General features: G+C 35.3%; 1 protein-coding gene across 2 annotated transcripts; it reads right to left on the reverse strand.

The window, feature by feature from the left end:
* Nucleotides 1–2,355: 2,355 nt before the first annotated feature.
* Nucleotides 2,356–24,915, reverse strand: LOC129793846 (F-box/WD repeat-containing protein 7). 2 transcript variants are annotated; one of them, XM_055834292.1, is made up of 11 exons: nt 24,764–24,915; nt 10,127–10,672; nt 7,834–8,693; nt 6,306–7,223; nt 5,259–5,783; nt 4,812–5,183; nt 4,558–4,739; nt 4,190–4,415; nt 3,908–4,118; nt 3,541–3,712; nt 2,356–3,430 (listed from the first exon to the last, which is right to left on the reverse strand). In XM_055834292.1, the coding sequence occupies exons 2-11, from the start codon at nt 10,626–10,628 to the stop codon at nt 3,319–3,321; spliced, it is 4,080 nt and encodes a 1,359-aa protein (XP_055690267.1). In that variant the 5' UTR covers nt 10,629–10,672; nt 24,764–24,915; the 3' UTR covers nt 2,356–3,318. The 2 variants fall into 2 exon arrangements, with proteins under 2 accessions (XP_055690267.1, XP_055690268.1); XM_055834293.1 differs by lacking the exon at nt 24,764–24,915 and adding an exon at nt 23,830–24,104.
* Between the last annotated feature and the right edge of the window lie 40 nt (nt 24,916–24,955).

Genomic DNA, 24,955 nt, shown 5'->3' on the forward strand with positions numbered 1-24,955 from the left:
TTTGTTTTTTTTTTTGTTGAAAAGATTAGGAGATTTTTTTAAGAAGCTTTTGAAAATATGTAATTTTTGAGAAAGTTCAGACTTATTATCTGAAATAAAATACTTAAAATCTTAACTGATATTTTTCTCATTAATTTGATTTTTTTTTGCAATTAAAATTGGTTCAAGAAGCTGAGAAAAATAGGTTTATTATTATTTTTTTGTTAACCTTTTTCATAATTTTTTTCTTTTCTTTTGACCTTACTTACAAAATTTTCTTTGCTCTGTTTTATGACGCAGATGAAAGAGAATAAACTCCTTTTATATTACCTTTGCTTTGTACCTGAAAATGTAGCTTCAGAAAAAAAAAAACAAACACAGGTGATGTTTTTTTGTATATTAATCAGTCTAATTTTATATTATCCTTTATGTTATATGAAAATACATTAATAATTGATTACATTTACTTACTAGTTTTTTTTTGTTTTCAACTCATCTCACTCCCCACGCACTTCCATTCTATTTCCATGCAGATTATTCCCCTCATCAATCAATTTTTATATAATACCTATATTTTTTTTTGAAAAAAAAAAATCCCACTATTTAGCTATTTTTCTTTCCCTTTTTTCATTTTATTTGTTTATCTTTGCTTAATTTCTTTTTGTATGTTTTTATGTTAATTAATTAATGTTGCAACATTTAAAAATGGCATTGTTTTCTCACACCCTCTTCTTCCCGTTTTTTTTTCTTTATTTGTTATCTAAGTTATTCGTAATATTTTCTTGTCTTACTAATTACTAAATTTTTTTTTCTTCGCGAATTTTTCCACTTAAAAAACCTACTTTTACGCGAAAAAAAAATTTAAAAAGAAAAATTAAAACTTGTGAGTACTGACCAATTATACAAATTAAAATTAATATTAAAAAAAATGAACAATTAAGAAATGTCTTTGACTTTCTTCTCTTTCTCTCTTTGTTAATTAAATTATTTGTTTTTCTTTTTTAATATATTGTGTACTTTATTTTTTTTGTTTTATTTTCCTTTATTCCTACTAAACGAATCAGTCATTTTTTAGCTGTGTTTCTTTCAGACACAGCTTTTTTCTTTTGCGGTTATTCCCTTAATTCTCTTTTCTTATTTATACAAAAAAAAAACTTAAAAGTTTGGATTTCTCTTTTCTTCATTAATTCTCTCTCATATTTTTTTTCCCTCAAATTCACCTTTTAAATTCTAAGCAAAAAAAAATAATAATGTACAAATTACTAACCAATAAAAAATGCTAATAATAAAAAATGATTCAACAAATTTTTCAACAATTTTTTTCTTAATAATTTTTTTATACACAGACTTACTAAAAAAAAGGAAATATTTTTTTCTTAAAGAAAAGAAATAAAGAAGAATTTTTACGGGAGGTTTGTGGGGGGGAAGGGGGGTAAATAATGTGCAGAATGGAAGATATTTTCCAATGAGGGGAGAACAATATAACGAAAAAATTTACAGAAATTCTCATTTTTCTTATTTTTAAAAATTTCCCTTTAAGAACTATTTTTTTTAAATTCTTTCAAAGACCATTAAAAATTAAATAAAGAAATCTCTTTCGGTTGCTTTGAGAAGAAATTCTCATAATTGAGATTATTTTTTCCACTAACTTTTATTCTTGTTTTTGTTGTTCTTGTATTTTTTTCTTGTTGAAAAGTACGATAGAATAAATGCAAATTAAAACGATTTATTTTGTATTATTCCATTAAGGGGGGTCTCTAGGGAAAGCTGTTAGAATTTACAAATTTTTAATGTTTTCTTTTCTTGGGGTTTTTCTTAAACTTGGTTTTCCAATGTTGGTTACATTTGTAGCCTTATTATTGAAGAGTAAGAAAATCACTTTTCGTCATCTTGGGTGCGACGCCATCTTGAGATTTTCTGACCTTTTCACACAACTACCCTAAAACACAAAGGTAGGTTTTTCTCAGAATCTACTAGATGGATTTTCATGAGGTAAAAAGCAAATGAAAGAGGAAGTATTACCGAACAATGTACCGGAACAGATATTTGAATTTCAACTCAGAAGCTGAGAAAAGTCAATAAGAAGATTTTTCTACTTTTCTCAGCCTCTGAGTCGAAATTCAAAAATCTATTCCGGTACATTCTCCGCTAATACTTCTTCTTTCATTTGCTTTTTACCCCATCAAAATCCATCCAGTAGATCCCGAGAAAAACCTACCTTTTTCTTTTGAGGAAAATCACAAGATGGCGTAAAGTGATTTTCATATTCTTTAATAATAAGTCTTTAAATGTGGCCAACACCGGAAAACCAAGTTTAAGAAAAACCCACAAGAAAAATAAAAACTTTATTTCATCACCTCTTAAAAGAGACCTCCCTTAAAAAGTTTAAGCTGTTTTTCTCTTTTATTTTTATTTGTTTTGTAAAGTTTGTTAATACATAAATGTTTTGCATCCTTTTGAGAAGAAAATATAATTATGGCTTTGTGAGAAATATCGCGACAATGTTCAAATTTTCAGTTAAAAATAAACAATAAAAATTCGCAAAAATAACGTTTTTATGCGTAAAATTTCTCACTTTGTTTTAGTACTTCTCAAATGAAAAGATGAATAAGGAGGAAATAAATTAATATTTGTTTTCTTTTTTTTAATGTATAAAATGTGTGTTAATTGCGCGATTAATATTTTAATTATTCTTTTAACATATTCACCATTTCACACACAAACACACATTCAACAGGCATACGTCATCCTATAAGCAGTTTTATATAGAAAAAAAAAGAACTAATTTAAAAGGAATTTATCCCTAAAATTTTCATCTTAAAACTGTTTTTATTTTTTCATACTCCTTAAAACGGTGTGTTGGCTTTCTTTGACTATTTTCGTTTATTTTTTAAATTTATTATTAATTTTTTTTATTATCAATAACTAACCTTCTTTTTAACACCATTCTGCGCACTTTTTGTTTATTTATGTTTTAACTCTTGAAAGCTTTTCACTATATATTTTATTTGTTTGTTTTTTAATTGTTTCTGTTTGTTTTATTTACTTTGTCAGCATTGAGAAAAATATTGAAAAGAAACGAAAAAAACCTTTAGACTCTCTTCATTCTCATCAGAATTATTCTAGAATTTGTTTTTCTTTTTTTTTTTATAATTTTCATTCTTTTCATTTTTTTCTTTCTTTGAATATTCACGTGAATTTCTAAATATTTCTTAGTTAAAAGATTTTTTTTTGTAAAGTTTTTCTTAATTCTTTTCATTCAATCTCACCACGTGAGGATTTGCCGGGAATTAAAAAATAAACCGAAGCACATCCTCGAATCAACTTTTTTTGTTTGTTTTATGAGCATTTTAGGCAGGCACCTTCAACATCGAAATCCAGTACCATTAGCTTCGTCTCCTCTGTCCCATTGCGTGAGCCCACGGCACAAATTAATTTGGTGTCGTTGGCTCTAAATAATTTTTAATTTTTTAATTGAAAATTCTTCTTTTTTTTTAAACTTTCTTCGTGAGCAAAAAAGTCAAAAGAAATATAGAAAAATAATTTAAAAAAAAAACTCACCTTATTCTCCACACAACACCACCGGATCCCCCCGAATCGAGAGCCACTAAATTCCTAATGAATTCACCAGTCTTTACATCCCACAGCTTCACAGTTCCATCGTCGGAGCTCGTGATAACAAAGCGCGAATTAAATTGCAGGCAAGTAACAGCTGATTGGTGCTTATTTGGTCCTAAAAAGTCATTTTAAATCATTTATTTAATCAAAATTTAATAGTTTTGTCGATTTTTCATTCATTTTGATAAAAGTAATTTGTGAAAAGTTTGTCAAATGTTGTCATTTTTTTTAAAACTTTACTTCCACTTTACGATATCTCGTCAAAATTTTTAAATGAAAAAGAAACAAACAAACAAAACTGAAAACTCACCTGAAAGTGTTTGTAGGCATTGTCCCGTGAGAATATCCCACACTTTGACCGTCGAATCGGCATTCCCAGACACCAAAATATTCTGTCTGAGCTCCATGCCGGACGTGAGACTCTGATGGCCCATCAGGGTGTGCTTACAGCTGCCCGTCTCAGCGTCCCACACGCGTATTGACGTATCAAGTGATCCCGAAACAACGTGAATACCATCAAACTGTTGCAATAAATTCAACAATAATTTGTAAGAAATTTCCTTCTCTTTGAAAAAAGTTTCTTTTTTTTTACCTGCAGCGAGTAGACGCGATTTGTATGCCCCTGAAGGGTATGTAGGCATTCGGCTCTCTCGGGATTCCACACCTTCACCATGTAGTCGTACGCACCGGAAACAACCAGCTTCCCATCATACTGTACGCATCGCACGGCTGCTAAGTGACCAACAAGAATGTGGAGACAAATGCCGCGTGTCACGTCCCACACTCTCAGCGTGGCGTCCCGAGAGCCGCTCACGACCCTGCACAGAGTTTAGATTTTTTTTATTTTATTAAAACTCTTTTATCTCTAAAAATTTTTGTCGATGAAAAAATCAAATTTCTTGCAAAAATTTACAAGATTTTTACAAATTACTTTTTCTATTTAAAGCTTTTTCTACTCACTTATTCCCATGCAAATGCATACACCGCACTGTAGACGTATGCCCGTAGAGGGTGTGAATGCACTGCCCGGTGTCGGCATTCCAAACTTTAAGCGTCCTATCCGTACTGCCGGAAATGATGATATTTGCCGACATTTGGGATGACCAGACGCCCCCAGTGTGTCCCACGAGCGTCCGAAGGCACTGAAAAATCCCGTCAAAAAAAAAAATAAAGAAAAATTCCTCCAACAAACAAACAAACGAACAAACACTCACCTTTCCTGTGATGGCTGACCAGACTTTGAGGGTATTGTCATCGGAGCCAGAGACAATTCGGTTACCGCAGAATTGCAGGCACGTAATCACGTGATCGTCATGCCCCTTGAGGACTTTGGGCTCCCGGACGGGACGCGAGCGCCAATTCATCTCGATGATACTCTGCCGGATGTAGGCTGCTTTCCATGGGGACGAAATGGGTGGCATATTGCCAGCACGTCCGCGTTTTGGTCGATCCGTTGCACCCTCGATCACAATGCTGGCGCGCTTGCATTTCTCCTTCCATAAGAGATTATCATCGCAGAGGAAGCGCCAATTGCGACACGTCTGGGCGGCTCGTAAGAGATCCCTCGGCTCCAGATACGACAGCACCTGATGAACAACCAAAAAGATCATCAGAAACTTCTTTGCTGAAAGAATAAAAATGAAGGAAGACAGGACACCCACCTGCAGGGCCAGCTCCTTGGGCAGCAGAGAGATGAAGTCACGCTGAAATTGCGGCTCAATGACTTTCATCATATGCCGCACCTGTGTGGGTTCACACAAATCAATTAGACGATCCAATGCCAGGAGACGCTCAGGCTGTGTCCAACGCTGAAATTGCACCAACCAATCATTCAGCTCTGGCGGTGGGTTATCTTTGGTTGGGATTATCGAACGCGGTGTTCGTCGTTCACCACCACTCGTACTGGGGCTCGTCGTCACGCACGCCGGCGTCCCAGCAGTAGCTGACGACGGTGAGAGTAGCATCCCCCCTTTGCCCAATTTACTACCCTCCAACGTGATGCGCTTCCTTCCTGACACACCACCGCTCTCAATGAAACTCCCATCGAGGTAAACCATCTCACTTATTTTGCGCTTTCGACTCACACGCGGGGTCTCCGTGCCACTTGTTTCGTGCACATAGTCATACGTATATCCGGACAGATCAACATCACGTGATGGCAAAAGCTCATCCTCGCTACTTCCCGTCTGTTTGAAAAAAAAAGTTTCAAATTGATTTTTTTTGACTGACAACCGTTAACGATAGAAGTTTGAATTTGAAATTTACAACAAAGTAGGCCTGGGCGAAATAGGCGAAAATAGCCATTTTGTGATGAAATAAGTCAGAGAAAAAACGTGTTGAAATTATCGCGAGGAAAATAAGGAATTATCATAGTAAAAAATAGCCGTAACTTGTTAATTTTATATGTAATCAAAAGATGATTTCTTATAACTTGTTTTTGTAGGTAGGACATAGCGGAAGACGACAAATACCCACTGAAAAGGAGTAGGGAAAATCGCTCAGGTAAAAGTGAGGTTAAGTAGAAATAAAGAAAGGTCCAGAAAGGTGGAAAGGGAGTTCGAAGAAGCTCAGTCACAATAAGCAACAGCAGCATCCGGAAGGTTCGATTTACGATCCTTTTCGCCGGAAGAGACATCTCTTAAGTAACCTACACCATTTGCTTCAAATGAAAACAGAATAGAATAAAAATCAAAAACAGAGGTACTCACATTCTCCTCATCTGTGTACTCTCGGCAGGTGCAAACTTCCTCCACGTCAGAGCCTTCGTCGCATTCTCCCCAGGCGTCTTCCTCGACAAAATCATGCTCTGCCTCGGGGGGAATTGTGATGGGTACTTCGGGTTCCAGGAGTGCCGCTTCGAGGGGTTTCAGACGTGCCGCCGCCGTACGCCTCGACGTGGATGCTTCCGCTGCATCGGCAAGAAGACTCGAAAAATGCGCCTTCCCATCATCCTCAACGTTCAGGAAGCTTCCACCTGCAGGTAGCTCAAGATCAGCATCACCGGCAAATTGGCAAGTTGGTGATGTTTGCGACGATGTGGTTTGCGTGGCAGCCGTCACGGAGGATGTATTGCTGCAACCTTTTGTCGATGGACCCGGACTGGTGGACGATGCACACGCCGACAGCCGTGCAAGGTAGTTTCCGCCCGTTGTTGCTTTACCATCTTCTTTGCTACTACTGCAACCAGCAATGAGACGCTCAGCAGCAGCTGCAGACGGACCACAACCACCATCAACGTCATCGTCATCTTGTGATGGTGGATTGTGAGGTGTGATGTAGGGTGTGATGATGGAGGAACGATCAGATGACAAGCTATCGTTTGAATTACTCTCAAATTGCTGCTGTTTCGGCGATTCACGTTCATCCACGTTGTAATAGTTTGTCCTCCGGCATGACTTTCTCTCATCTCTTCGACTATTTACACACTGTTCTGCCTCCACCTCCTCCTCCTCCTCCTCCTCTGCATGCCTCCTCTCAAGCACTTCTGCCCTTTCTGCATCCCCATCATCCCTATCATCTCTTGCCACGAGACAACTTGACAGATTAATTTTTACTTTCGACACACGCACCATGCATCGACTGCTTGTTGGTGTTGTTGCTGTGGTGTCTCCACTTGATTGCTGTTGCTGATGATTCCACATCAAAGACACAAAAATAAATCATTCCAAATTATTATTTTTATTTTTCTTTCTTTCCGGAAAAGATCGCGCAGAAGGAAAGGACAGGAAAAGGCGCCATATGAGACTTTGAGAGAAATTTTTTCTCCATGACTACAGAGATCTTCTTCTGCAGCATCTCTTAACTCTCACACACAACCGGTCGTGCGTAGAGCAATGACAAAATACACCAATTAATTTTTTTTTACATGAAGTGATCTTGTCCAACCAAGAAGATCACGATAAATCCATATGTGTTTGTAATTTTCTTTGCAATTAATACGGGGAAATTGGAGTAAAATACTTGTGGAAATTTATTGATAAGCTCAAAGAGAAATGCGATGGATTATTTTTCCAACTAAAATATGAATTTATCAAACTTTATGAAAATTCACAAAGTGTGTCAATTGAAATTTGCTTAAAAGTCTTTAAAAAAAGTTTTTTTAAATTATAAAATAAACAATTCTTTAATTAAAAAAAAATATCTCAATCACTTTAATCACATTTTCGTGTAAAAAGCCCACTTCAGAGGAAATTCATTGAAAATAAATTTTAAGAAAAAAAATGAATTAAAACTCACCTTTTCCCTTCTGCCATCATCTGCAGTTGTTGTTGTTGTCGTGGCAAAATGATTGAGAATATTGAGCTTGAGCTTGTTATCAGTTGTTGTGAGGGCATCATTGCGGATAATTACGCCACCAATGAGCTGCTGTTCGCGCTCAAAGTCCCTCCGTTCGATTGCATCCATCGATTGCACGTCGTTCTCATCGTAAATGGCATCCACACCGTCACCACATTCGTCCACCGCCTCAAACACCCCACGATGGTGCAGCAGCAATTCCGGGGAATTGGGCACTGTGGCTGTGGGTGATGAGGCCGCCGTGGACGACGATGCTACGGCGGCAGATGTCAGCTGCTTTTGCTCCTCCTCATCCACCTCTTCGGGCTGGCCATTAACCCTTCTTTCCTCCTCGTCGTTGCACCCCCCAATCCCTGTGGAATCCACACCAACACCAACATTGGCCAAAGCAGCAGCTGCTGAAGCGTGCCGCATTTTTGGCCCATTATTTGCCGTCTTACTGCTGCTGCTGCTACAGCACGCATCCACCTCTTCCCCATCCATCGCCATCGTCCTCTCTTCCACATCACACAACATCCGTGCCCTTCTGCAAGACACTTTTTTCTTCTTCACGCACATTCCTCCATCACCCAATTGTTCTTCAGCTGCATCTTCTTCTTCTTCCCTTGCCACCACTACTTCATCTTCATTCGCATCTTCATCATTATCTACCACAACCTCCTCCTCTTCCTCATTGTAACCCTTCTTCTTTTCCCCAATTTTTGACTCTCGATGGGTGCATCTCTTGTCAATTGCCGCTGAATTTCGTGGTGAATCCCCGACACTCGATCGTCTCACCTCGGCAGAAGTTGCTGCAGCACCTGGAGTGCAGATTGATTCACCAAGAAAATGAAGAGAGAAGCAAAAGAAATAATGATGATGTGCCCAAAAGGCTCAACAAAAAAAAAGAAGTTTTCGGATGTGAAATCTGCATGCCAGGGCTCCACCTTTTCCCCACCATCTCATGTGCACGCGATCCCCATTTTCACTCAAACATCTTCCCGAATTCCAATGCCATTGGCACCCCCCTTTCACTCCCCTTTTGCTGATTTTTTTTTCAAAGCAATGAATATTCATTGATCGTCGCGCACATCTGCCCATGATTTTTTTTATTGCAGCTCGTGCAAATTTTATGTTGAGGAATAATTTTGTGATTTAGTGAACCAGAAAGAATTTTGAAGGATCATCCTCCTAATTATTTGATTTCTTTTTTCAAAAGATTTCTTATAAATTCAATAAAAGAAATATAATTCTTTTCCATTTTTAAAGAACCTAAAAAGATTTTTTTTAAATTATCAAGGGGTGTGTATATGTCGAACATTTCAGTTCTTTCACCGAATCATCCGAATTTCGACGAATCTTCTTGAGAATAAACTTAACGAAATATACGAGTCTTTACGAATAATCCAAATCTTGGTGAATATTTCTAATCTTATTGACAATTAATCTGAATCGTGACAAATAATCCGAAACTTGACGAATCCGAATTTCGTCGAATAATCTGAATATCGAATAAGCGAACCATCCAAATTTTGACAACAAATCCGAATCTTAACATTCTGATCTTAAAAAAAAACATTCCAAATCTTGACGAATTTTGTTTCGAATTATACAAATTTTTGACGAAGAATTCGAAGATTTTCATTCAGATAATTTCCCCTTGCAAATAATATTTTTATGCATGAATATTTTTAATTATATATATTTTTTTAGGTCTGAAAAAATTTATGCTTGAATTTAGTCTCTTTTATGCTTCAATTTTGCATGTTTTGGGTTTGTTCTTACTACTCGGCTTAAATTTAGTCCTTTTAATAGTAGAATTTAATATTTTTCATGCTTCCACTCCTAAATCTAAACCATTTTGAGACTAAAAAAAAATTTTGATTTTTTTGGCAAATCAACCGAATATTTCTGAAGATCCGAATAAATTCCTTCAGTTAAACACCCCTTGTTTATTATTTATTTGAGGAAATTTCTCATGAAAATCAAAGCTAAAGTTTAAATAGAAATTTCCTTAAAAAATATTAAATTCTTTACGCAAAATTTTGCCTTTTCTTGCCCCATATCAATGATTTCGCCCCGCATAAACATTTTACATTCCAATGGGGCTTCTGCCTCTCTCTCTCAATGGGGAATGTTTCATCAATTGAAACTTCCGCAGTTTCACAAAGAATTCTTCTCTTTCCTCCGAAATATCCAAAAATGGAAAGAAGAGTTTAAAATAAAAAAAAAAGAAAACATTCCACACACTCACCTTTCTGCCGGTATTTCTCCTTTGTCGATTCGGACGGAGTTGGTGCAAGTGCAAGATCATTTCGTCCACAACCATCATCATCGTCATCAGCAGCGACAACAGGTGTTTCCAAAATCATCTCCACTTTCACGTGATTTGCCTCCACTTCTTCCTCCTTTGTGGTGGTTCCATCATCACATTCCATTCCCTCCATTGACAATGCATCCTGCTGCTGCTGTTGCTGACTTTGTGGAGCATCAATACCACAACCCACGGGAGACATAGCTGAGGAATATGTTGGGGATGACGACGACAGGGCCCCATCATCCGTCGTAACGGCCCCATTGAGATCTGATGTGGAATTATTGAGGCTCACAAGGGGTGTATTGTCGTATGGTAGGGAATTTATTTCATCACCGTCCCCACTTATTATCAACTCATCACCCGAATCATTCGCATCTTGCGACACTTTTGAGAATTTCGATTCATTTATACTGCCAACGATCACACATTCTTCCGCCATTATCTAATTTCAATTCTCCGCGCAATTTTTGTTGTTTTTCGTGCCTATTTGGAGGGAAAATTAATAGAAAAAGAATTGTTAGAAAACCTTAAAGAGTTTTCATTGATTTGCAAGAAAAAAGAATTTTTAGATCCTTATGTTAAAGTTCCACTTCAGATTTTACAGAATTTTCGTGGTGTAGTGCACAAGACCCATATTTCCCAGTCAAACAACCCCAAGTTCAAATCTAACCCTGTAACACCTTTTTTTCCCCACAATTTGTTCAATTTTTCTGTGAGAACTACAGAATTCAATTTAAAAGATCATTTGCAAACTATTTTGCACCCTTTCACTCTCTTTTTGTATGTAAAAGCAGGTGCTCTATAATCCCCAATCTTTGTCGCTTGAAAATCTCTCTCTGTTGTGCGAAATGGAAAATCTTTCACACTTCATTGAATAGAATTAAAAAAAAAATGCAATTTATGCAAAAATTCCCACCAAAAGGGATCCTTTCATTTGATTGAAATTAAAATGTGTCAATGATCCTCGGTGGTGGAAACAACAACAACAATCCAACATAAATAATCCTTCTGGGTGCCATTTATAAATTCAAAAATTCCCCTGCTGATGCGGAAAGAAAAGAAAACTCAATGAGTCTTTGACAATAGAAGCAAAAGAAGGTCCCTGGTTCTTTGGCTTATAAATGAGAGAGAAGAAGGGGACGCCAATTACACAAATGAGGAAGAAAACATTTAAGCCCTCTGGGGACAAGGAATGCCATCGATGCCAACACCATTCTCTGGATGAGAAAGTTAAACCCTCAATTTTTGCACCCAGCAGCATAATATTATGCACAAAATTGGTTTATACACCCGGCACAAAAAAAAAGTATTAAAAATTCCTTCAACTTTTTTTTTTAACTTCTTCTTCTCTTCAACAATCCACCAGACTCTTGTCTCCCGTGAAAAATTTTTGCACCTTTTCTCATGCTGCACTTTTTTTTCTTCTCTCTCTCTCTCGTCTTCTTTACCTCTTCTTCTCACACACTCTTTTATTTTAGCTGTGTGTCCAAAAGCATGGAGAAGCGAACAATGCATTTCGGAATCATTCACATTACCAAACCATTCAGTTGACAATTTTTTTTGCGTTAATTCAAAAAGTACAAAATACCGTGAGAGTGGGTAAATTTGGACATGAATTCATTTTGTGAATTAATTTCTTTGAAATTATCTCAATTAACAAGTTAATTGTTTAATGAAAAAAAAAATATGATTTGCAGTAGATTCGATCTTGGGGTTTTTTCATCGTGAAGAAGCTTCTCTAATAACTGCCCCAAGACAAGAATTTCTTTTCCAATAACTTCAAATTTTAGTATTTCTCCATTTTGTTTGAAGAAAATATTAAAAACGCATCAAAAACAATTTCAAACCTTTCAAAAAAATCGAAAATAAAAAAAAAACTTTAGAGACTTTCTATTTTGATATTCTTCTCTCAAAGTTGATTCTTTTCAATATACTTTTATCTTCAAGCTTTTATATAGTCCTCTCTATGTTCCCTTCTCTAGCTCTTCTAGCAAGCAACCTTTACCTTTTCTCTTTCAATTCCAACATCCTCTATTATAGATCGATTTCAGGGACGTAGCCGGGAATTCAGTCAAAGAAATATAATTTTTTTTAAAACATTTTCGGTAATTTAAAAAACGTTAAAAATATTTTCTTGACATTTCTAACGATTATCAGTTTTTAAAAATTCTGTTTTTCTTTCAGTGTAATTTTTAGTTTGAAAATATTATTCTTTGACCTCTAAAATAAAGCCTGAACTTCCTAAACTTTTAGGGAGTTTTTAGACATCTTCCCTGGCTACGCCTCTGATCGATTTTTGTCAAATTTCCTTTTCAAAGAACGTTCAAAAAAAGATGTTTTGGGCTGCATGAAAAAATGTGCCTAAATCGAATGGAATGAAACAGGTAGGCAATAGAAAAAAGAATTCCAACAGGTAGACAATTAATAATTACATGGTGGAATGATAAAAGAAAAAAAAAGAAGCGTAGAAAATAATTTTCTCATCTCTCTCACTCTCTGAAAATTTGATAGACGAATAAAGGAGGAAAATAAAAAAAAGATTCATAGCGCTATCAAAAATTACAGACTATGGGAGAATTTTTTGGGATGAAGAGAGAAAAAAAAACAGAGAATCTCCTGGGAGTATCCCTCGTGTTGGTCAAGGGAAGAGAAGCATGTGAACAAGGAAGACCATTGGGGTACCTGCTTCGTTTCCTATTCATCATCATCAAGCACCACATTCAACTTCTTTTCTTTATTTTACACATTGTAAAAGAGACCCCGACCGTGTGAAAGGGCAACAAATGAAGGGAAAAGGGGCCGTTGAAACCTTCTTGTTGTTCATCTTTTAGGCTCTCGATTGAATTTTTGTATGGTCTTAAATGGCTTTTGCGTAAATTTGACTAATTTGAACTGAATTTTTGCCTTTTTTGGAACTTCTTCCATTTCCTCTTGATTTTGCAGATTAACCAGCAAAATGTAAATTTAAAAATAAAATCTTTCTCTCAACATTTTATGCTTTTTATCTCCTACAAAACAACAAAATGTATGTATGTATAGCAAATTCACATGAATGTTGTTTTGTGTCCAACACTCAATTAATTAAAATACAATTCCTCAGTTGGGGAGAAAAGCGAAAAAATTTTTTTTTATAAAAAAAATGTAAAACGAACGATCTTTCCAAAGAATTTTTCTCACACACAAAATTCTTTCATCGAGTTGGAGCATTTTTGTATGGCGGTGTTCGCACAAACTACTCTTCTCTGGGTGTGGGAATTATTTGATCGCCAGCAAAAAAAAAAGTCCCATCATGAGAGACAAGCACACACAATAATCCTCACACTCAAATGACTGAAAATTGCTGCAGTCAGAACGCACAGAGAGTGAAAAAGAAGAAAAAAAAATACGATGAGAATTCAGGGCAAAATTACACCCGCAAAATTATCTCAAACCTTTTTTTTTCGTACTTTGCCTTATTCTCAGCGGAATCCCCGCTTGTCTTCACCTTATGATCTTCACGAAATCCTCCTGCCAAATCGTGAGGATTTGTTGTTTTTCTTTTCGTCTTCTTGCAAAGACTGTCTGGAGTTTTGTAAAAAAAAAAGAGAGAAATATTCTAAGAGGTATTCACGCAATTGTTGAGGAATTTGCCTCAAGATGAAATGCCAAAAAGGTGAATATGAGGATTAAATGAAATCCTCAAATTCCAATGAAATTTAACTAAAGAAGAAAAGACAGCTCAAATGGGTCTAAAAATTTGGCTCAAAAAAGCCAATTTTAGTGCATTCTTAGAGGGTATTTCTTAGAAATTTCTTTTGTGCCAATTAGTGTAATAGGTTGGACAACGTAGTTCTCAACGAAAACATTTCGAGTTCGAATCCAGAATTTTCATGAGATTTTTTTTATTATAGATTTTTCAATGAATTTTCCCTAATTTCAACAAAATCGAAAATAGAACAATTTTCCAATTAAGAAATTCACAAAACAAATACTGGAACTATCTCTTTTCTTTTTACCTTTTCACCTCTAACGCATAATCTTTTTTTTTTCTTCTTAGCACCATTCCCTTCCAAATGCAATTGTAAGTGTCAAAGATAAGATAAATTAGTGGAGGATGCATACAAAACATCTTCCTCAAAGTATGTACCAAACAATTCTTACCCACTTCATCATCATCATCCAACCCTTTTTCCCTCTTCTCTCTCTCTCATCCTTTCTCTTCTCGTCATTGCAAAGAGAGTACGTAGACGTAATTTTCTGTTTGCAAAAATTCCCATGAACACCTTGAGAAAAATCCCAAAGATCATGGGAAGGTGAAAGAATTCCTCTCATGTTCAATTTCAAGGGAAAAAAAAAGACGACAACGACGACGCATCATTTCTATCTTCCCCACAAATTCTTGCAAAAAAAGCAAATAAAATTCATCATCTGAGAAGATGCGTGAACCTTTAAAAAGGATGAGAGACAACCCCAAAAGATAGTTGATTGTTTGAGGGTCCCTCCTTTCTCTTCAACAGCACAATTTCCTCCTTTACTTTTCGTCACACTTTCATGCTGCTACCTGAATTTTTCCTAAAGTTCTCACCACCTTTTTACCCGAGCAAACACGAGAAAGGGGGAAGATTGTGTGCCCATTGCGACCGAATTGCGACAATACTGAAGAATTCAGTGAAATTTTATTCACACACATTAACACGTTAAATGATTTGCTGGATGTGGTGGAGAAAAAAAATTATCTAAACACGAGGTCATCCGGGTGAAAACCATAAAGACACATCGCCAACGACACTTTCTTACCCAATCTTGTGGGATTTTTTGAGAGACGCCACACATTTGAGGAATTCTCACACATGATTTCCTTTTCATTTATGCGGTTTTTGCAATTAAATACTTATTGAAATGACTTTTCAATCATTTCTTAATGGGAAAAAAATTGCCAATGTGGGATTCGAACTCAGGACTTTTGCCACGGGAAGTTGGACACTCTGATCATTGTACCAATTAATTCATTAATCTGCCACATGTTGCTACAAAAAATTGACAATTTTTTTAAATAAAAACTCTCAGAAAAAATTTTTTTAATGAAAATTTCCTGTGATCTTTACCTAAAAGTTTAGTGTTTGAGAAAATATTCCCAAGAAGGATTCACATATAAGAAATGAGTGAGAAGTTGCTTTAGGTAAGAGAAACTTGCGCGACACCTCTCTGGAGAATGTCTCTTCTGCCTGGGAAATTTATGAATACACATCCCTCCTGGTGGTGGATGTTGTGTAGCTTGGCAAACAATGAACGTCGGAGCATCTTCTTCTTTGCAAAAGGAGAGATCAATTGATCTTACCCATGTTGTATACTTTATTGATCACATTGTTCATGCCACCCTGTTGCATCTTTCTGTTCCCTATACGATCTCTCTCTCTCTTTTCCCTGTACGTACACCCAGGCATGGAGATACAATAGAGGGACACCATGGGGAGGATGCAGAAAATACAGATTTACCTGGGAAGATCTAGCTGAAGAAGAAGATCCCCTTGCTAACAGTGTGATGCACATTGAAAGAGGTCTATCAGTGAGATTTTTTTTAAAAGAAAAGAAAACGAGATCTGTTTGAGAGAAAGAAAAAACTCTTTTTACTTTTATTCGTTTTCTTTTGAAAGGAATTCTTCTTTTTTAATTAAATTTTGAGAATGGAGGACTTTTTAGCCTCAATCATGTTTTAGAATCGATGCGTTGTTCAATTGTTTTTCTGATCATTTATTTTTTTTTACATCCCCAAAAGATCAAAACTAATAACAAAAAAATTAACTGACTACAAAATATTTTTAATTTTTTAACGCACATTGAGGTATGAAATGGGGAAGGAAAAATTCTCTCTCTGTAAAAATGAATAATGTGAGAATGAGAATGACTTTTAAAGTGGTGTTGTAGTGAAGACAAAAAAAAGAGCCACTACTAGACGGTTACAACAGGAGGAAATGTCTTCATTAAGACAAATTGTCTTTAGCCGTTAAATATCCACGTTTAATTTGAATGATCACACGATCATTTGCTTCTCGCTTGGTGATCATCGATCATGATCTTTGGGTTAACTTCTTCTTCTTAATTTTTTTCCGTACGTAGGTACCTAACTTCTCTGTCAGTGTGAACTATAAATTGAGCGCGATCGATCTCACGCCGAAATTATGTTTTCCGTGTGATTTTTTTTTCACTTGAAACGGAAGAAGAATTTACCAAGAAGAGAACCATCCAAAAAAAAAGAAGACGATCAGTTCTTGATCAAATAAAATATGTATTATATAGTTGAAGATCGTGAGTGGTGGTGTGTGGTCAAAGATCGACAATATTTTGACGTTGCTGCGAGGGCGAATTGAAAATTTCTGTGTCACACACTGTGTGAGAATCTTCGTACTGGCTGTGGGAAAAATTCCCACCATTCTCCGCGCTTGTCTCTCACTCCACTTCATCTTATTACTTACATATATATGTATGTTTATGAACACACACATAACATTAAAATGTGCCTCTTCTTCATCATGATCTTCAGAGAGCAGAAGGCTTGTAGTGTGGTTACTTCTTTTTTTCCCTCCATCTCTTCTTTGCTCTCTCTCTTTTTTTCACTCCTGTTCTTCTCTATGGACAAAATATTTAACTTCTCTCAGTCTCTTCATCGTCTTTTGCATGTTGATCTGTTCTGTGATTTTTTTTTCTCTTTTCGGAAAGATCTTTTTTCTTCACTTTATTTCCCACGAAAAAAAAAATATTAATCTCACAGTCTCACACCCTCAACAAACACCACAGTTTGACAATATTTTGTGCGATATACTTCTTCCCTCATTCTCCCATTAAGAAGTTTTTTTTCTTAACGCGGCATATAAAATGTTTCGCTTTTTTTGTACTTTTTCTCTCTCCTTTCGTAGAGAAAAAAAACGATCCCAAGATCAAGAGGACAGTCAAGAAGAAGGCTCACAGATATTATTACATATTATTATTGTCGAATGGTGAGACAACGAGAGAGTGAAAGAGAGAGACTTTAAGATGTATATAATAAAATGATGATCATCGTGTCGCCCAACATGGATGTGAATTAACAGCCAAAGACGATCGGGTGCGCAAGAAAAGATCGAAAGACTTTAAACCATGAGAATACAGGAATAAAAAAAAAGAACAGAATAATACGAGGAAGAAGAAAAAAAAACAACAAAATATAATAAAAGCAAAAGAAACGAGAGATATAACTTTGTAAGAAATCAGAAAATTCCCATGAGATGTATACTGAAATTATGGTCAAACAGCATAGGTGAGATGCTCTCATACCTCTTATGCTGACGATTTAAGTTTCTTTTCTAACGTTTGATGTATATTTTCGAACGTTTAGTGGTTCATCTATAACATTTAAGCTTATTCTAACTAATTTCTAATTTTGATCTTTCTATTCAATATTTAAAAATCTTAATATATTCATGAAGCTCTCTCTTTATATTGAGATCAATCTCATATATAGGCAGCAGTAATAATAATTTTCTTTTGGTGGTAAATCTCACTGATCGTCGAAATTTTTTTCTTCTTAAATAAACCGCGATGGTGCGAATGAAATTTTAATGTTACTTTTTTTCTGCAAAGATCCACCTCTTCCTGTTTCACACAGACACACCCAACTTGCTCAAGAGAACTCATCAGAAGAACGAAAAAAAAACACGATCCTTTTGCAATGAAAATTCCCTAACTTTTGGGTCGTATTCAATTAAAATAAGCACCTGTTTCTTCCCTGTTCACGGTCTCTCTCTTTTTTTTCCTCTCCTCTTAACCAACTTCTTCACATTTTTTTTTAAACTTCTTCTTACTCTCATTTTATTCTCTTTGATGGTATATTCCCACCATTTATTTCATATATGGTTGGTAATATAAAATTGTGTGTGATGCAGCCATAGTGCGGACAAGAGGAGCATTGCGGGAAAAATATAAATTCGCAACGAAAACGTGGTTGAAGAATTTCCGAAAGAGAAGCCGCGCGCATTTATCGCAATTTCAACAATGCTATTTCAATTTTCCATATTCTCGCCTTTTGCTTCTTTCCACACAACAATCTTAGGCCATTTTTCACGCGTGCAACACTTGCATTTTTTCTCTTTTTTTATTATTTTTCAATTGGTAATCTCTCCCTCATTGAATTTTCTTTCTTTTCTTCTCTTTTGAATTAAAAGAAAAAAAGATCTAGTATTGCGCACAGGATTTTTCATGATGATGTTGAAGCTTCTTTTTCTTGCAAGAAGATCAGTTTTGTTGGACTATACGTAAATTCCCATGGCTCGTACACACTCTCCTCATTTATATTGACGTTTCAAAAAATATTCAACGCCACACAGAGAAGTGCTGGTTTTGGTGCAAAATGATTGTTAACAGCCTTGAAAGTATGATGATGGCCAAAACGCGAAGCAGCACCAAGTTTAAAAAAAAATTGTGCATAATCAACGTGTTTTCGTGCCTCATTGGCCTATACTTTGCCTTATGTCTCCATGAGAGAAGTTTTTTTTTAATTCTGTGGTCATTGCAAGGTAATGAAAGAAATTTTTATCGCGACTCTTTCCAAGTGACATTGGAAAATTCTTGAGAAGAAAAATTCCTCCAAAGAGAGCTTCATTGCAAGTTTTTTTGGTTGACATTCCTGTATGATTTCTCTTTGCCATTTCAACAGCACCATATAATAATTTCTTCCGAATTGAAGAGACACACCCCTCCTCACTTAAAAACCACGTGTGTTAATAATGTATGATTTTCTTTGCTCTTTTCCCACCATTAACCTTTCATAACTCACCCATAATCATTTTCAGCCGGATTACACACACATTCATTCATTTGCAACACTACATACGTACAACATTGTACGTGAAAATTGATCATTTTTCCAGCAGCAAGAAGTATAAATGAAAGTAAACTCCCATCGTGATATTTATTTAGCAATTAACAATATGCTTTAATACTTCTTTTATTTTTTGCTTTAACATTCATTCATTTACACCAACAACAACAACAAAAAGAACCCACAAAAGACATTTAATTTGTATCACTTTCAAAAGAAAAAAAAACTTTTAATTTACTGGGATAAAATATGCTGAGAAGGCTTCATAAAATATCTCACACGAAAATCCCTTCTTGTGGTTCACACGAAGAGTGTGGGGAATTTGTGGAATTTCTTTGGCAGGATTTTCAAATTAAATTAAATGAAATCTGACTCACTAATAGACCAAAATCTCAGCCAATTACTCTCTATGAATACTAAGAAAAAAAAAAGATTTTTTTTTATAAATATTCTGCAGGTATTTTTTAGAGGTGGCTATATTTGCTTCAAGGGAGGCAAAGTAAGTGAAGGTGGTGTACGGAAATTAATTAAAAATTAGTTGCGTTGTCACTGAGGATATTTGGGTGTCTAAAAATCCTGGAGGTCTTAACAATCAGAAATTTCTTAAATAAAATAAATTTCAATTCAGTCCAAAGCTTGACTATACATAAGCCTAGATTATTTTAACGAAAAATGCTGATTATTTAGCTTTGATAAAACACAACATCCCTCTTTATTCTTCAATTAATTTAAATAAAACCTTAATTTTAAACATCTTTTGGTATTGATTAAATGATGTAGAAATTATCAAAAACTAACCTTAGAAGTACAGGATGGTTTACATTGGAACGATATAACAGAACCTCATGAATCGTTTAATTAGATATATTAGAAATATTTTAGAAGGAAACTTTTTAACATGTAAAATGTTTAAATTCTTTTTTTTTTATTTCAATTTACGTTTAGAAAGAATTATTTAAATGAACATAAAAGCATAATTCGTTTATATTTGCAACCTCTTTTGCATAATTCTCATCCAAATAGACCTTCTCAGCCGCTAAACTTTCAATGTTTTCATACTTAAATCCGAAAAAAAAAATATGCACTGACTTGGAAAATTTCTTTCATTTGAAAAGGGTAATTTTTATGAAAATGCTATAAATATTTTATGCAAATATTTCCTTCTGAAAAAAAAAGCGAAATGACATTTTTTTCTTGAAGAGTTCAACTCTATATTAAAAAAAAATACATTATTTGTGCCAAAAAGAATGTCTTTCAGCTGCAAAATATATCATCTTGTGAACTAGTTATGCTATACTCTCAAGCTATTACATAAATCACCATCAAATGCCGCATGAAGAATAATAAAAAAAAGTTCTATGTTCTAGTTCTTTTTTTTTTGTTTTGCTTTTTTAGGAGAAAAAAAAAAGTGGAACGTGGGATTTTTCACAGAAGCAATATTGATGATTTGAAACATTTAACAATTTATATCGAATAAATTTCCCATAACTTTTTCCCATTTTATGCTCTATATTTCCGGGAAAATTATTCTAATGAAAAATTCATTCACAGGAGATGAAAATTGTTCCTGATTTTTTCTGTGTTATAGATATTTTTTTTGTTTTAATCGATCCACCCTAAATACAAAACACAAAAATTAATAACTCTTGAATGATTTACGATGGAGAGTTTTGAGCCACACAGTATACCTACACCACTGAGCGGTTGTACTTCGAAAACGTTGATTTATCGCGAGTTGAATGAAAAATCGATCAGTTGGATTTGCAATTCAGGAGGATGGAAGAAAGAATGAAAAGAAAAAAAAACTTTCAACATTGTGCATGATGAAAAGTCTCTCAGCAGTATAATTTTTGCCCTGAACACACTGCATCGATAAGGTTGGGTTTGTCGTCTGGTTGGCAGGTAGGAGGAGAAGAGGCCATGGAACCATGGGAAGGTGCTTTTTGGCCAAGCTGAGATTATTACCGAAAACGAATGGGATCCATCAATAAAATAATTTGCATAGAGGGGACAAAGACATTCTTCACCTGGACTCATGAGTAAGAATATGATTATATTGAGATATTTTTCTCAGGAAAAAAATCCTTTTTCAGAGATGCAATAAATGAAATTCAGCCTCTCTCTCCCCATTACACAGTGACCCTACTGTAAAAGCTCTCCATAAAAGAGGGTCTCTCTGTGCATGAGAGAACCTTAAACTAAAACTTTCTTCCAAAATATATAAAAGAATAAAATTTAAATTGGCTTTTTGGATGAATTTTTCTTATCTCTCTTCTTGTGAAGGTCTTCCCTTTTTCTTTGATTTCTCGAAAAAAAAAACATTTTAAACCTCATCTTTTAGCCGTGAGACATTTCTAGAGAAAATTCCCACACAGTGTATGTGATGGAAGATGCGGAGACACCACCAAATGCAACAAGAAGATGATGAGCTCGCGCGGGGAGAAGGAAAACACTGTGGCGCGTCGTTCAGAGTGAGAGCAGGATTCCAACAATGAATTAATCGATCTCTCTAATCATTTTCCCGCAGAACAAACGTCTTTTGGATTCACACAGCAAGAGCATCATCACACAAAAATTGTAATGCGCCTCTTCTTGGCTGCTCGGTGAGACATCTCATACACACTGATTTACAGTGTGGCTCCGCATTATAAAATTTATTAATTAATTTCTTGATAAAAACATTTTTTTTTCAATGTGAATTTATAAAATTTTAATTTTTTTAATTTATTTTAATTTGTGAAAATAATTTGAGAAATTCATTCAATTCTGGCCAATAAATCGAGAAAAAAGGATAATCTCCACTGGAAACTTCAAAGAATGTCGTAGGAAAGTTCATAAATAAGTTAATTTATTTTCCCGAATATTTCTTCTTAATAATATTTCAATTCATATTCAGAGAAACCAAATAAAATATAAAAAGAAACCATTTACAACTTTTAATTAAAAATCATTATTGAAAAAAGAAGGAATAACGTCAGAATTCTCCGTGGAAATGTCAAATATTATTCAGAAAATTCCGATTTATTACTGAATACATAAATTGATGTCATTCCACGAAAAAAACCTTTAAGAAGTTGTGGTAAAAATCTTTAAAAGAAACTTAGAAATATTCTTGGGAGAATATTTTTTAAAGAAAAAGTCCGGAAATTCTCCACAGAAGATAAGAAAATTGACAGGAAAATCCACATTTTTTTTGAATTATTTAAAATAAGAAATTTTCTCATTCAAACAACATTTTTTAGAATAAAAAATTAATAAAATATTTTTCTTTCAAAAAAATGTTCATTATGCAAAGCACAAAAAAGAAGCAAAAAAGGAATAAAGCAACATCTCCCACGCATAGAGCGGAGCCCCAGTGTATTGTTCAATCTATCCAAATGGATGAGGAGGAGATTGAGAGAAAAGTAAGAAGTCACCAGACAACATCCCAATTGAAATGAGCCCCCGAAGAGACGTGAAAACAGGCGAGATTGTCTGTCGTTCTCTCACTGCCTCCTCTTCTTCTACATCATCAATACCCATCGTCATCATCATCAACCGCGTACGGCCTTTTATCCAACTGATTGTAACAGCTTCACCGAAAAACACGTCGATTTTGTCGGCGATGAGAACATGACCATTTCGCCCGAGAGAGACTTGCATCAATCGAGGTGCGAGCTCACCTCTGTGCCTGCTTGCAATATTCATTGGCAGAGACTGGAGGAGAGAGATAAGGCCGATTTGTGCGATATAAAACCACCTGGGAAGGTGTACACATCTATCGTGGGAAAGGTCCTCGTGAAAAGGGGATGACAATTTGCAAAAATCTTTGACTTTTTGAGGATTTTTTTTTAGCATGAAAGAATCATTTTGTAAATCGATTTTTATACGGATGAGGTTTAATTAAGATTTAATAAAATCCTTTAAATCGTTTTAAGAAAGTGTCAAAGTTAAGGATTTGTTTTTGGATAATAAGGATGAGAAAATGTTAAAAATAGAGAAGTTGAGGAGTAAGAAACGAATCTGAGCCAAAGTTTTTTTTCCTTAATTTCAGCAGCCCTGATGAAGGACCATAAAGCAGTCAATAGAGACAAATTCTTTACAAAAATGGCAGAAATTTCTTTTAAATTCAAACGTTCATTTGTATTTAAAAAAACAAATAAGACTTTCAATTTAAAATCGTCCAATATTCATCCATTTAACTTAAAAATCAATAACCTAACATAATCTAACCTAAAAATAGCAAACAAAATAATTAATTTTTTAGGCTAGAATTTAGCTGAAAATAAAGAACTAAAAAACATTTAAGATCTTTAAAAATCTCTGAGAAAAATCCGATAATATTGAGCCTTATTAAACCTAGAATACTAATGTTTTAAGATCAATAACAAAAATTGAGAGCTTTGTAGTTTAAACTTCTTTAAAAAATTTAATAAAAAAAAACAGGAAATAGGTTAAAAATTATTTATTTAAAAAAAATTATAACTCAATCAATTTTTATTATAAAAAAAAAAAACAAAAATTCGTTAAGCGTTCTTTTACATAAAATTTTATTATTTTATCTTTTTTTTTTAATTTTAAATTTAGTTAAATGAATTAAGTTTAATTAATTAAAAAAAAACAATTTAAGGTAATAAACAAATTTTCGTTCAACCGTCCGAAAGCTTTTGAAAGGAAAAATCATTTTTAATTTTACAAATTTTCCCACACATGTGTGCATAAACTCCTTTTTAAAGAAACTCAATAAATTCCCCAAAAAGAATTTTTTAAATCAATTTTGAAATATTTCTCACTAAAAAAATTAATTTAACATGAGAGAATTCCTCACCAGCAGAGTCCTATTGGAAGTGCCTGGATTTTAGGGTAATTCCTTCACAGAACAGTCTGCAAATTCCATACAAAATGATTCCCGGAAATCACACAAACACACAGCCTTCAACACTTCACCCAAAATTCCTTTCCGGAAGCATGTGGAGCACCTCGTGGGATGCTTGAAGGATCAAAGGGGCTGCCTAGATGGGCACAGGAGGGTAAATGGGGCGAAACATTGCACACAAAGGGGCAGTTCTTGATGAAGGAATCAGAGGGAGAGCGAGAGAGAGTTCGCTAAGTGCAGCCACTCTGGGCCGCTGCACGCACAATTCTACTGACTTGAGATGTGTGTGGCTGCGTCGGAGATGGTTCAACGAATGAGACGACGAGGAGAAGATGGTGAAGAAGCAGCAGGCACGGAGAAACAGGATGCAGAGGTAGAGAAGAAACAAAAAAAAACGAGCGAGACATTGTTGCACCCAGAGGCTGTGGCTCGTTGGATGGGTTCAGGTGGAAAAACGGGCACAGAGGGGCGCCCTTTTCATGCAGGTTCCCCGCGTGGGGTGCACAGAAATGTGGACAAGCACTTCCGGTGTATCCCAGGGAGCAGCTGGGGCGGCTCCAAGGGCACATTTTCCCCACAAAATCCAACGGAATTCACAAAGAAAACGCAGAAACGTCACTTGAGGTGGGTACCTCGTCGTGGCATGGCGTGAGAAAAAGCCCCAAAAGCATCGGGAAAGGTGTTTAGGGAGCTCAAAACTAGCTGGTGGTACATGGGGCGGATCCCGGAGGATACTGTACGAGCTAATCTGCTCATCTGGGTGCCCCAGAAGGCCGTGAAAAGTGCGTGCGATGCAAAAAAATGTTGCATTGGGGATGGGGAGATGTCGCACCTATTCCCATAAATCAGCTTTTGGCTTCCTAGAGCTCCTCAATGGATGTCTTACCTCGGTCGCTGGTGCAAAATCCACGGCAATATCCTCTCTGCACCACACTATACACACGATTTTGTACACATTTTCATTTTATTTACAGGAGCACACAAAAAGGGGCACCATTTTGCCACTGCGCTGAATATTTTGTGCGGTTGCAACGTTTCAAGGAATTCCGCTGCAAGTTTCGGGCGCTGTTTGTTTGAG

This window comes from Lutzomyia longipalpis, chromosome 3 (assembly GCF_024334085.1).
Source record: "Lutzomyia longipalpis isolate SR_M1_2022 chromosome 3, ASM2433408v1".
Lineage (NCBI taxonomy): Eukaryota > Metazoa > Arthropoda > Insecta > Diptera > Psychodidae > Lutzomyia > Lutzomyia longipalpis.